At 41.0% G+C, this 14,169-nt stretch overlaps 1 protein-coding gene across 1 annotated transcript in view; it reads right to left on the bottom strand.

Moving 5' to 3' along the window:
* Positions 1–277: 277 nt before the first annotated feature.
* Positions 278–14,169, bottom strand: part of LOC132711491 (L-amino-acid oxidase-like) — a 39,471-nt gene continuing 25,579 nt past the window's right edge. The window contains exons 5-7 of the mRNA XM_087883871.1: positions 8,334–8,402; positions 5,403–5,539; positions 278–1,096 (exon numbers count right to left, since the gene is read on the bottom strand). Of these exons, the coding sequence (XP_087739997.1) occupies positions 295–1,096; positions 5,403–5,539; positions 8,334–8,402 (1,008 nt within the window). The 3' untranslated portion in view covers positions 278–294. The remainder of the gene's footprint in view (positions 1,097–5,402; positions 5,540–8,333; positions 8,403–14,169) is intronic.

The following is a 14,169-nucleotide window of genomic DNA, read 5'->3' as shown; positions in this document are numbered from 1 at the left end:
TTCCAAATTGGGGTGGGATGCTAATAATCCTTTTCATTCTGTGGTTTATTTTTGTTTCCTCTAAAATGCTCTTAGATAGTTTGACATGTTTTGGCTGATATAACTTGATAACTTAGTTAGGCCAAATCAGCTTACTTCCCCCAATTCCTTCTGGCTCCAAACTCCTGGGACTACAGCTCCTAGAATTCCCAGTTAGTATTCTGGAAATTTTAGTCTGAAACATCTGGAAGTTGCCAGAATGGGGAAAGTGGCTGTAGTTCTCTGTTTATAATTCTCCTTTTGTTGACCTCCTTCTTAAAGTTGATTGTCACTGATCAGGCGGATTTTTGATGGCTTCTCAGAAGCACGATTCACATCTCTTGCTGCTGTCAGCCCTGACTTAATTGTGCCGTCCAACCAACGATGAACTTTGGTAGTGTGCTCCCCTGCAAAGTAGATTCTACCTACAGGTTGAGCGAGTGGTTCACTAAACTCTTGAAACTGGTAGGGAGTGAAGGCGGTTATAGAACCCATAGCATACTTATCCAGGCTCCATTTTTTAACCACTGAGGGGTAACAGAGGGCCTGGATCTCTTTCTTGGGCAGCTGATGGATGAATGAAAGGTCATTAATGACAATATCAGCAGCGCTCTTGATATCAAGAGCTTGAAAGAAATCGGCATCATCACCAAGGACATAGGCCAGAAGAACCCCAACACCACTAGTAAAGTTATGGTTAGGGTAGTAGATGAATCGGGATGGAAGATCAGTTGTGGACTTCCCACCATGAATGCCATCAGCCTCCCAAAACTTCTTAGTGCAAGTGAGGAAGATCTTGGTGCCACTTTTGTAGTGGATAGACCGCAAAGCGTGTGCTTTTTTTGGTGGAAGGGGTGGTTCAAAATTGATGCGACGGGTGGCCCTTGCTGTGGAGCACACAATGACATAATCAGCTGTCACATTTGACAAGGTCTTTGCCGGGGTTTGATATTCCACTCTGACTTTCTCAGCATTCTGTTGTATCTTGATTACTCGGGCATTGAGATGCACACTTCCCGCAATGGCTTTATACATGGATATAGGCAACTGATCAAATCCACCAACAATTTCATCATATCTGCAAGACCAAAATGGGACAGAGGAAGTAAAAACCTGCTCTCCTAAAATTGGATAATGATATTAGTGAATAAAAGGTCACAGGACAATGAAATGAAAACAGTTCTGGAAAGAAGTTGGCAGCAGATTTGATAGAAAGGAAAGAACATGCTTTATTCTTACTTTGCTATCTATTATTTCTTATTTTTGCTTATCAAATTTGTTTGCCACCCATTTCACCACGAGGTGTCTCTGGGCGGCTTACAATGTTACAATATCTAGTGATACCGTATCAGGGATCTCACCAGGTAGGGCCATTAAACAAAAGATACCGTTAACATAATGCTTTTGTTTAATTCTTAGATAAGCAGACACCTGAAATATGAAATAAGTTTGATTTAAAAATGCCTTTCAAAATTATTGGCAATATCATTTTATCTATACAAATTTATAAATAAATAAATAAATAAATAAATAATTTTATTTCTCTACCGCCCTTCTCCCGAAGGACTCAGGGTGGTGTACTGCCTATTAAAAACACAAAGACAAACATCAGTTAAAAATAATTAAAATTATTACATAATTTCGGCTCAAATTTAAAACCCCAAAAATTTTAAACCCAATTTAAAAATCATTACATTGATAGCCCGGCTTGGCGGAACAGCAGGGTCTTGAGGGCACAGCGAAACACATGGAGGTCGGAGATCTTATGCATTTCTGGGGGCAGTTCATTCCACAGGGCAGGGGCTCCTACAGAGAAGGCCCTCCCCCTGGTGTCGCCAGCCGACATAACTTGGCTGATGGCACTCTGAGGAGACCCTCTCTGTGGGATCGAACTGGCCGGTGGGAGGCTGTTGGTGGCAAAAGTCAGACTCGAAGGTACCCGGGTCCTATGCCATGGAGCGCTTTAAAGGTGGTGACCAACACCTTGAATCGCATCTGGAAGACAACTGGGAGCCAGTGCAGCTCGCGCAGGAGGGGTGTCACGTGGGCACAACGAGTTGCGCCCATAACCACCCGCGCGTCTGCATTCTGGACCAGCTGGAGCCTCCGAGTGCTCTTCAAGGGGAACCCCATGTAGAGAGCATTACAATAGTCCAGCCGGGAGGTGACAAGGACGTGAGTGACCATGCCCTTTCTGGACATCCCGGTCCAGAAAGGGCTGCAACTGGCGAATCAGGCAAACCTGATAAAAAGCCCCCCTAGCCACGGCTGTCATATGCTCTTCTAAAGTCAGCCGTGCATCCAGGAGGATGCCCAGATTGCGAGCCCTCTCTGTGGGGGGTAGAGATTCACCCCCAATAGTCAGCGATGGCACCAGCTGACTATATCGGGACACCGGAAGCCACAGCCACTCGGTCTTGGAAGGGTTGAGTCTGAGCCTATTTCTCCCCATCCAGACCCGCACGGCCTCCAGGCAGCGAGACATCACATCAAGGGCATCGTTGGGGTGGTCTGGGGTGGAGATATACAGCTGAGTGTCATCAGCGTACTGATGGACTCTCACCCCAAAACCACGGATGATCTCACCCAGCGGCTTCACATAAATGTTGAACAGAAGGGGCGAGAGGACCGACCCTTGCGGCACTCCCCATGCGAGGCGCCTCAAGGTCGACTTCTGCCCCCCTGCCAACACAAACTGCGAATGGTCGGAGAGGAAGGAGGAGAATCACCGCAGTACGGTGCCCCCTGTTCCTAACCCCCTCAACCGCTGCAGCATGATACCATGGTTGATGGTTTCAAAAGCTGCTGAGAGATCTAATAGGACCAGGACAGAGGAGCAACCCCTGTCCCGAGCCCTCCAGAGATCATCCACCAACGCGACCAATGCCGTTTCTGTGCTGTACCCCTGCCTGAAGCCCGACTGGTACGGGTCCAGATAGATAGCTTCATCCAGGTGCTGGGGAAGCTGTTGTGCCACCACACTCTCAACAACCTTCGCCACAAAACGAAGGTTGGAGACCGGACGGAAGTTAGCTAATTCAGCCAGGTCCAGGGAAGGCTTCTTGAGGAGGGGCCTCACCACTGCCTCTTTCAAAGTGGCGGGAAAGGTACCCTCACTCAAGGAAGCATTTATAATCCCTTGGAGCCAGCCTTGTGTAAACTCCCGGGAGGCCAGTACCAACCAGGAGGGACACGGGTCCAATAAACACGTGGCGGCACTAATCTTACCCAGAACCCTGTCCACATCCTCGGGAGCCACAGGATCAAACTCCTCCCAGATAATATTCTCAAGACCTACCCTCGTCTCCTCCCCCGGACTCATCCAGTCGGAGTCCAAGCCTTCCTGAATCTGAGCGACTTTATCATGCAGGAATTGCACAAAATCCTAAGCTCGACCTTGTAAGGGGTCTTCCCGCACTCCCTCCCCGAAGAAGGGAGTGGGTCACCCTAAACAGAGTGGCTGGGCAGTTCTCTGCAGATGCGATAAGAATGGAAAAATGGTTAGGTTTCACCGCTTTTATTGCCACTAGATAGGTCTTGATATAAGACCTCACCTGTGTCCGGTCAGAATCGGATTGACTAGTCCTCCAGATGCTCTCTAGGCATCTTTTCTGATGCTTCATCTCTCTCAGCTCCTCGGAGAACCAAGGAGCCAATTGAGATCGGCATCGGGTTAGAGGCCGCAGCGGCACGACATGGTCCAAAGCTCCGGCGGCTGCACTCTCCCAGGCGGCCACCAGGTCTTCGGTCGAGTTGTGTGCCAGAGTCTCAGGAAACGGCCCAAGCTCCATCAGGAACCTTTCGGGGTCCATCAGGCGCCTTGGACGGAACCATCTGGACGGTTCCGTCTCCCTGCGGTGGGGGGAAGCGGCTGGAAAGTCCAAGTGAAGGAGCGAATGATCTGTCTGTGACAAGAGTTTAATGTCTAGGTCCCCTCTCCCAAGATCATTCAACCACTGACCAGAGATGAAAATCAAGTCCAGAGTGTGTCCCCCTTTGTGAGTGGGGCCTTGAACTAACTGGGTCAGGTCCATGGCCGCCATGGAAGCCATGAACTCCCGAGCCACCTCTGACGCCTCACCTGCGGATGGTAGGTTGAAATCCCAGGAAAATATACACTGATAAAATAATTTTATATTTTTAACGTATTTTATGTAAACACATTTTATGTTTGGAAGAGAAGATGGCAGTATCTCAAGTTGTCTACTCAGCAATAGCTGTCAAATATGATTCCATAAATCTAAGAGGAGGGAGAATATAAAAAGGGAAATTTATACCTGAGCTGAAATGAACAATTTAGTTCTTATTGAGTTGTGTATAGTTTGGATAAGCAAATACTATACAAGCCTTGATATAGAAACTGACTGTGTGAATATTTGCAATACTAAGCAAAGTTTGAAAAATTCTGATACCCTTTTTGTCTATTTTAGAATTAATTGTGTTTTAATAAAATACAAAGAGTAATGCTTTAAGCCTTGCAGAATGAACATGAAAGGCTGTCTTTACAGTCCAGAATGTTAGTCCAAAGGTTTGTTTTACAGAATGCTTCAAAAAGGATATATGGCAACTGTTAACCTAATGGTTTAAACCAGGGGTCAGCAACTTGCGGCTCTGGAGCCGCATGAGGGTCTTTGGGCCCTCTGCTGTGGCTCCCTGTCAAGTGATCCCACCAGGCTGTTCCTGCCCTTCGCCATCCCCTTTCAGTCACTCCTTGCCTGGCCTGAGAAGGTAAGGGCGACAATGGGGGATGGAGAAGCGGCCAGGGCAGAGACAGAGAGATACAGAGAGTGGGGGAGAGAGAGAGACATAGAGAGATACAGAGAGAGAGGGAGGGAGGGAGGGGAAAGAGAGATATGTCAAAATGATTTTGTGGTTTCCGGTGTTTTTTAACAACTGGCCCTCTGTCCTAATGACTGTCTGGGTAGGCGTGGCTAGGGGGAGTCATGTGACTGGTGGAAGTGAGTGATATCAAATTGGCCACGCCCACCCAGGTTTTGTGGCTCCCGGTGTTTTCTTTTCTGTGGAAAATGGGTTCAAATGGCTCTTTGAGTATTTAAGGTTGCAGACCCCTGGTTTAAACTAATGCAGAGGAGACGTTACATATAGAACAAGTCTGCACAAATGACAATCTACTTCATATGCCATTTCTAACTGATATAAAAATTAATATCTACCGATAATGTTACCATTACTGATAATTGCCATTTCTTGCAACTGCAATAGTATGTTAGCTTTGGTTTCAGTTGCCAGCTTGTGGTTTGGGTTAGGGTTGTGGGGGGGGGGGCGATTCCCATGGATCCTTCAATGGATAAACAAGGGTTTCATCTTTAAATTGAGACAATGATGAGGAAGTCATGTAATCCAAGTGATATAGGTTTGCTTACCTTTTTTCGTTAGAGAAGATATCATCGCTTTTCAGGCTCTCAATAAAAGATATGTAATAGCCAGAATCTTCATTCAGTAAGTCTCCAATCATATCCACAGCTCCGCGGCTCAGATTTCCTTCTTTAATTAGATACTCCTGTTTGAGGAGAGAAATCCTTAAATTCGTCTGCAATACATTGTTCAAAAACATCATTTCAGAGCAAGGAGCTTGATTTCAGATTGAAACTGGTGGGCTGCAAATCGGACAAATTCTTCTAATTCTGAGGAGATGTTGAGTTAGAGGTTTAAGCACAAAGCAGAATCATTCTGTTATTGTTCCACTTAATGACCTCCGGGGGAATAATCTGTCTCTTAAATAACTTCCATTTTGTTGAAAGCAATTTACGGATAATCCTCGACTGACGACCACAGTTGAACCCAAAATTTCTGTTGTTAAGCAAATCAATTGTTAAATGGGTTTCCCCCCATATTACGACCTTTCTTGTCACAGTTGTTAAGTGAATCACTGCAGTTGTTAAGTGAATCTGGTTTTCCCATTGACTTTGATTGTGAGAAGGTCGCAAAAGGTGATTTACATCACCCTAGGACACTGCAACCATCATAAATAGGAGTCAGTTGCCATGTGTCTGAATTTTGATCACATGACCACAAAAATGCTACGGTCATAAGTGTGAAAAAGAATCATAAGTCACTTTTTCCATTGCTGTTGTAACTTCAAACAGTCACTAAACAAACTGTTTTTAGTTGAGGACCAGAGGTGGTATTCAGCAGGTTCTGATCAGTTCTGGAGAACCGGTAGTGGAAATTTTGAGTAGTTTGGAGAACCGGTAAATACCACCTCTGATTGGCCCCACCCCCATCTATTCTCTGCCTCCCGAGTCCCAGCTGATTAGGAGGGAATGGTGATTTTGCACTAACCTTCCCCTGGAGTGGGGAGGGAATGGAGATTTTACAGTATCCTTCCCCTGCCACACCCACTAAGCCACGCCTACCAAGCCAAGCCACACCACACCCACCAAGCCACACCCACAGATTCGGTAGTAAAATTTTTGAATCCCACCACTGTTGAGGACTACCTTTACATTATGTTCAGGAAAGGGGATAAAGCTTGAGATGATATGACCAACGCCTGGGGAAATCTCAAGCAGGGTTATAATAGGAAGGTAGTCTATATTTTAAATTTTGTTGTTATGCGTCCATGTATATGCCTGCATTTCACTACTTTAACTTTGCATATATACCTTTAATTTAATGATACACTCATGAAAGTGTATATGCCTATTAAGATCTACCCACAAAAAAGAAAGTATTCTGACCCAGAATTTGGGAGGACAAAACAGAAGGGGATTGTTCAGTCAGTGAGTCAACATGGTAGCCTGCTATTTAAACTAATTATATTCCATCTCATTCATTAAATATAATATGGCCACCCTCTCCATTAGACCAAATCCTTTACAAACTGTCGTCCAAGTGTCTCAGTCCAGACAGAATGCTTGTTAGCCAGTTTAGAGATAAGCCAGCATGAGCAAAGAAAAGTTAAGCATGTAATGTAATTACTATATGTCCTAAGACGAAAATCTGGTACTTCTGTGATGCCCTTAATGACTTTTTTGTTGTGCTTTACTACATTTGTCATCAACTGTGATGCTTTATGGCAAGCATGTTGTAATTAGAATTCAAATTGATTTGGGGAGTCTCAAGTTCTCACTCACCACTTCAAGAACTTAGTTCAAATAGGCCAAACAGGCATTATCTCTGGCTGTGTCTGAGTCAGGCTTGGATTCTTTTTAAGAAGGCCATTGTATGGCTTTAGGGGAGACACAATCACTTGCCATCAATCCTGCATGACAAAGAGGTCCCTCCAACCTGTGTTTTTATTTATTTATTTATTTATTTATTGGTTCGATTTATATGCCGCCCTTCTCCGGAGACTCAGGGCGGCTTACAATGCGTTAAGCAATAGCCTTCATACTTTTGTATATACCTGCTTAGTAGGGCTTTCAGCCTCCCCTAAGCGGTGTTCTTTTTTATGCAAAGTCAGCTTATTGCCCCCACAATCCGGGTCCTCATTTTACCTACCTCGGAAGGATGGAAGGCTGAGTCAACCTTGGTGAGATTCGAACTTGCAGTAATTGCAGGCAGCTGGCAGCTAAGTGCTACTTAACAGCGCTTTAGTCCACTGCTCCACCAGGCTCCTTCTTTTACTACAGGTGTGTTGCATGTGCAAAATAAAAACCTCATAAAAATACAGGTGGATCTTCAAATGACACCATTGTCATTGACTGCCATCTTGCCCTTTGGATTGCAATCTGTTTTAGTATTTGAAACTCTCAGGTTCAGTAAGTAATTTGTCTCATATTCTAATAATACTGTAAGAAGAACATGATAATACATCTTAAAGATGACTCGCCAGGAGTGGGCTGCTGGGGGTTCGCAGGGGTTCGGAAGAACCTCTAGCTAAGATTCTGTGCAGTTCAGAGAACCCCCAAATCCCACTCCTGGCTGGCCCCGCCCCACCCTGCCCCGCCCACTCCACCCAGGAGTCCTAACGCGGCCCATTTTGGATGCAAGTAAGTGCAGGGTGCGCACAGAGGCTCGGGGAGGGCGAAAAATGGGCCTACCGGAAGTTTGGGAAGGCCGGAAACAGGCCAGTTTCCGGCCTCCAAAGGGCCTCCAAAGCCTGGGGAGGCCATTTTCGCCCTCCCAGAGGCTCAAAGAGAGCTTCCAGAGTCCAGGGAGGGCAAAAACGCACTCCCCCCACCATGGTGCAGGAGGTTAACTAGGCAACGCCCACCATGGCCACGCCCACTCAACAATCAGGCAGAGAACCCCTTGCTAAAATTTTTGAAGCCCCCCTCTTACTCCTCCCCCAAATCCCCCCCCAAAATTGTACTGTTTGGAGACTTGGTTTCAGGGCACAATCCAAATACCTTTGTTGAATAGGTGTCATATTTATTCATTATGTAGCTGCAGTTAGTCCTTTTCAATTCTTCTATAACCTGAGAATGATTTGGAAAGGAGAAAAGAGACATAGGAGAAGGAAAAGGAAGTATCTTGTTAAAAATGTATTAAATCAAACCAAAGAAAAAAGCCACACCTAAAAAGGACAAATGTAGACTCAATATTGATAGATTATTATACTGTACAGATTAGAACTATGTTTATGATAAATGGGAAAAATTATTAAAGTCAGTATAGTATAATAAAACTGGAAGAATAGCAGCAGTTAAGATGAATATTTTGCCAAGATTTCTTTTTTTGTTTCAAATGATTCCGGTGCTTAAAAGTGATAAACAATTGAAAGTTTGGCAAACTGGAGTGAATAAGTTCGTCTGGAACGAGAAGAAGCCGAGAGTGAAATTGAAAATTATGCAAGATGTTCCAGAAAGAGGAGGTCTTAAACTTCCAAACCTACAGCTATATTATGATGCAGCAGCTTTAACTTTAACAAGTGATTGGTTTGGAAGTAAAAAGGTTGGAATATTGAATGCAGAAAGTTTTGATCTTGAATTTGGATGGCATGCTTACTTATTTTATGATGACAAAGTTGATAAAGTATTTAAAAGTCATATACTTAGAGACTCTTTGATGAGAGTTTGGAAGAAGCACCGACTCAAATGGGATTATAAAATACCGCTATGGCTGGATCTTGGTCATACTTTGTGGAATACAAATATAATGTCACTCGGGGGGTTTTTATACAAAGAGGTTCTTTTTACAGATGCGGGCAGATGGCAGCTGAAGACATTGCAGACACTGTTGGACGAAGGGATTAATTTAACTTGGTTACAATATAATCAATTACAATTGAGATGGAAAGAGGACCAAAAAACTGGTATTATGTTGCACGAGGAAGAATTGGTTAGACATATAAGAGAGAAAGGTCCAATGCATATCAAAAGGCTTTATAATGTTTTGCTAGAAAGGGACTCAGAAACTGAATTAGTTAAAGACTGTATGATTAAGTGGGCACAAAATTTTGAAGAACCAGTGATGTTGGAAACATGGGAAAAAATTTGGGTTCAGAATGTTAAATTTACACAGTCGCAGAACCTGAGGGAAAATTTCTATAAAATGTTTTATAGATGGCATTTAGATCCCAAAAAGTTGTCATGTATGTACCCTAATGTTCAGCCAAAATGTTGGAGATGTGAATGTTTGGATGCTACGTATTATCATGTTTGGTGGACCTGTAGGAAAGTTAAGGCTTTTTGGATAAAAATTTGGTGGGTCATGCAGAATGTTTTGAAGAAAAAAATTCAATTCTCTCCACAATTGTTTTTATTGGGTATCGTTAAGGGTTTTACATCGGGTGAAACAAAATTGATATTGTATATGATAACAGCAGCAAGATTGTTGATAGGCAAATATTGGAAAAATGAAGCCTTGCCCACTATTGAAGAATGGACTTTGAAGATGGCCAGTTTTGCAGAGATGGCGAAGATTTCAGCATACTTAAAAGATTGTTCACAAGAGACTTATGAATGGGAATGGAAAAGATGGATAGAATATGTTCAGAACAAATATCAAACTAGAAAGTATCAAATAGCTTTTACTTGAAAATAATGTATTAGAAATATTTTAATGTAATGAGGTAAAGAGAAAAATTATACAGGGGAGGGAGGGGTTCAAGTTTATATATAAGTGTCATATTAAGGGTTTTTTTAATGTGTTTTTTTTTACGAGTTATGAGTATATTATAGGGAAGTCTGGGGGAGGGGAGGGTTAGGGAGGGTTAGGGAGGTTGGGAAGTTTGGGGGGGGTGGAGGGGAAAAAAAAGGGGTGAAAATGTAATTGTAAAACTTTTGCAATAAAAAAAAACAAAACTATAGCGCTATAATGAAACTATGGCACTCCCACACATACAGCCAAAAGTATGGATCCAATATGAAGATAACAGCTTTGTTATAATAAAAAAGGAACAAGTAGAGAATGCACATGAAACAATCAACAACATAGTCCAAGTGATAAAATTCACATGGGGAGAAAAAACAATATGTTGCTACCCAGGGGTGAAATTCAAAATTTTTCCCTACTGGTTCTGTGGGCGTGGCAGGGGAAGGATACTGCAAAATCTCCATTCCCTCCCCACTCGTGGGGGAAGGATGTTGCAAAATCTCCATTCCCCACCCCACTCTGGAGCCAGCCAGAGGTGGTATTTGCCGGTTCTCCGAACTACTCAAAATTTCCACTACCGGTTCTCCAGAACCTGTCAGAACCTGCTGAATTTCGCCCCTGTTGCTAACCTCTCTGGATATCCTCAACAGCACAGGAAATGATGACAAATTAGAAACCCAAATCTATTGAAAAACAACCAATACTAAACTAGCGATCCATTATTACAGTAACAATCTAACCTCCCATAAGAAAAGCTGTGCAAACACACCGCAGCAACCTTGAACATCGGGAAAATGAACCACCTTCCAACAAAATGGATAATTGTGCAATTTTATCAAAAAGTGCCTGACCACTCAACCCACCACAGCACAACTGACATAAGCTGTGAAAAGGATAACGCTACCATACACCAATAATATCTCAGAAACAGCCAACAGACTATTACAACCACATGACATTGCAATAGCACAGAAGCCAACTTGTGCTTGTGTGGCCCTCCAAAACCATCCTAAATAAAGCAAAAGATCCAGTAATCCAAGAACAAAAAACAGGTGTCATCTACAACTTACATTGTAACGACTGTTACAGCCAATGTGTAGGACATACAGTCAGGAGACTAGCAGAGCACATCCATGAATACCAACTAGCAATCTCCTTAATCTTAAGAGACTGACTCAGTCATATTTTCAACTAGGAAACTGTGAGCATCCTCGACCAAACTAAATCCAAAAATGCTAGGGAATTCCTGGAAGATTGGCATTCTACAAATCAGCCATCAATAGACACATAGACTTAAATCACATTTACACAGTGATGGGATTCAGCCAGTTCGCACCACTTCGGGAGAACCGGTTGTTAACTTTCTGAGCAATTTGGCAACCTGGTTGTTGGAAGAAATCATTAGGGCAGAGAACCGGTTGTTAAATTACTTGAATCCCACCACTGCATTTACATACCATTCAAATAAAAAACCTGAAAAAGAAATAAAAAAGCATATCCTGTCCAGCAACCAACACCCAGATAAGCAAGTAATAATACCAGACAAACAATCAAGCAGGAAAAAAAAAAAACTAATCAAGGAGAAAACCACAGTTTTGCCAGTACTGGCAGGACACAGTACTGTATGTAAACAGGGAGCAAACCACACACTCATTAGCACTGATATTACCTAGTCAGATAATGATGCAACAAACAACCGAGCTTAGAAAAGATCAAGGTTCCCACATAGCTTTTACAGATAGTCCTTAGTTAACAATTCCACTATTTAGTGACCAAAGTTACAGTGAAAGTTTGAATGGCCACTAAAATGCTGAAAAAGAAGGTTTGCAATAGGTCCTTACATTGGCCACAGCATCCTTGGAGTCACATTACCATGATTTGGGCATTTGGCAACCAGTGATCATTTATGACAGTTGCAGCACATAAGCAAATGAATACAGGTGGGAAATCCAAACTTATTCCATTCCATTCCATATTTATGTAAACATAGTTCATTAAGATAATTTGCTTTTCAATGTATCAAACTGAAACCCATTCAGAAAATGGATTAATTTAGCAAGTGGGTTGAGAGCTGTGCAAATACCACTGATGTCTGAATAACTTTATCCACATCTGGTCATCTTTTAATTTGCTGAGGCTACAAATACCAGATTGTATTGGCGTTTTTTTTTTTTGTTTTATTAAAAAGTTTTTTTATTTTATAAACAAACAAGCATACAATACATAATCAATCATTCAGTGTATCATCTGAGTACATTTTTTGTATCTTCTTGTTAGTCCTCCAATATTTATCATATCTTGATATTATCATTTCATTTATTGTAACATTTCCCCCACATTTCTTACTTTTCTATTAATACATTTATCTATCTTTTTATTTTATTCAAGGTTTTACAACAATTTTATCCCCATCCAACCTTCAACCCCCCCCTCCCCAACCCCCCCCCCGACTTCCCAGAGCAAAAACAGGGTGTAACATTTAACAAACATAAGCTAAAATATGCTAACTTGCTACAAGATTCAAAACTCCCTCACACTCTTTAACTCCCCTTTTACAACTTATTCATCAACCTCCTTTTATAAATTCTTTTATCACATTTCACTTTTATTACTAAAAACTATCCATTGGATTAAGTTATTTCTAACTTAAACATATCAAAACATATAACTTTTAAAGTAATTATTTCTTTTATCCTCTTTGATCATTCATAAACCACTTGAAAATTTCCGATTATTCAACATTACTCCCTTATAAAATTCTAAATTAAACAATTTAAAACTTTCTTTAAAATGTCTTTTTTTGGAAAAAAATACTGTTAATCCATTAAGTTAAGTTATGTCTAACTTAAACATTTCATCACATATACCTTTTAAAAATACTGTAATCTTAAATTAAACATTTTAAAATCTTTTAATACATCAATAAGACATTCTTCAAAATGTAAGTTTCAAAACTTTTAAAAAGCTATCCATTAAATTTTAAGTTAACCATTTTAATACTTCAATAAATTTTAAAAAGCTATCCAATTTTAGTTAAGCCTTTTTACTTCAATAAAACATTCTTCAGAATATAACCTTAAAGATACTGTTAATCCATTGGGTTAAGTTATTTCTAGTTCATTCTTCAATATATAAGTCTCAAAACTTTCAGGAAGCTATCCATTAAATTTTAAATTAACCATTTTAATACCTCAATAACTTTTAAAAAGCTATCCATTTTTAGTTAAACATTTTTACTTCAATGAAACATTCTTCAGAATAATGAAACACTTCCTTTATATCATTGTCTTATGATAAACTTAAAGGATACTAATTTCAGTAAACTTTCCAGATTTATTACTAAAATCCTCCCCAAAAGAAGTTAATCTTCCATTCTTCCTTTCTTTCTATATTTTTTCCAATCTTTCTTCTTCAGTAATACTTTCTTCTTCAGCATTGCTCCTCCCCCTGCTTTTATTTTCGTAAATTTTTGAATTTTCATTTGAGGTTGATGTATCTTTGGAATTCGTTTTCTTAGAATTATTTCCTTTAATTTGGAACCCCCATTTCGACTCTTCCTGCTTATATAATTGGTCACTTCATTTCTTAAATATTGATTCTGTCTATAAAACCAAGGATTGTCGCTGTAAAATTTATCAGTTTGCAGTAAAGAGTCTACTTGCTGCTTTTCAATTGATTGCATGGAAGCCTCTGCCAAAACCTCTGTTTCCAGTGTACTAACCTCCATCTTAATCCAGACAGCCTCTTTTTTATCCTCCAAAGTCACATTAGTCTGGTTAATTTCTTCCTCTTTTCCAGCCAGCAAATTATTGTTATTCTCCAGATTTTGATTTTGAACAGTCCTTTTAATTGATTCTAGTATAACAGAGGTATAAAAGTTTAAAAGTTCTTGTAAAGCCTTTACAGTCACAACTTGTGAATTTGCTGGCTCATATAATAATGATCCTCCAGCCCTGATGTCAGCCATATTTCAATTTTCACTTTGTATTTATTCAGCTGTCAGGTCAATAAGTCCAATTATTTTCCACACAATTTAAAAGTATAAATTAGTTGAAGCCAATACCATAGTCTTTTCCATTCCACTTCCACTTTAAATCTTTTTCTTAATGTGTAATCCAGTAGCTTTAACAATGTTGCAAGCGTTAACAA

Source organism: Pantherophis guttatus, chromosome 2 (genome assembly GCF_059756535.1).
Source record: "Pantherophis guttatus breed Tessera chromosome 2, ASM5975653v1, whole genome shotgun sequence".
Classification (NCBI taxonomy): Eukaryota; Metazoa; Chordata; class Lepidosauria; order Squamata; family Colubridae; genus Pantherophis; species Pantherophis guttatus.
The sequence above is the reverse complement of the archived record's forward strand: the minus strand, read 5'-3'. Positions and strand labels throughout refer to the sequence as shown.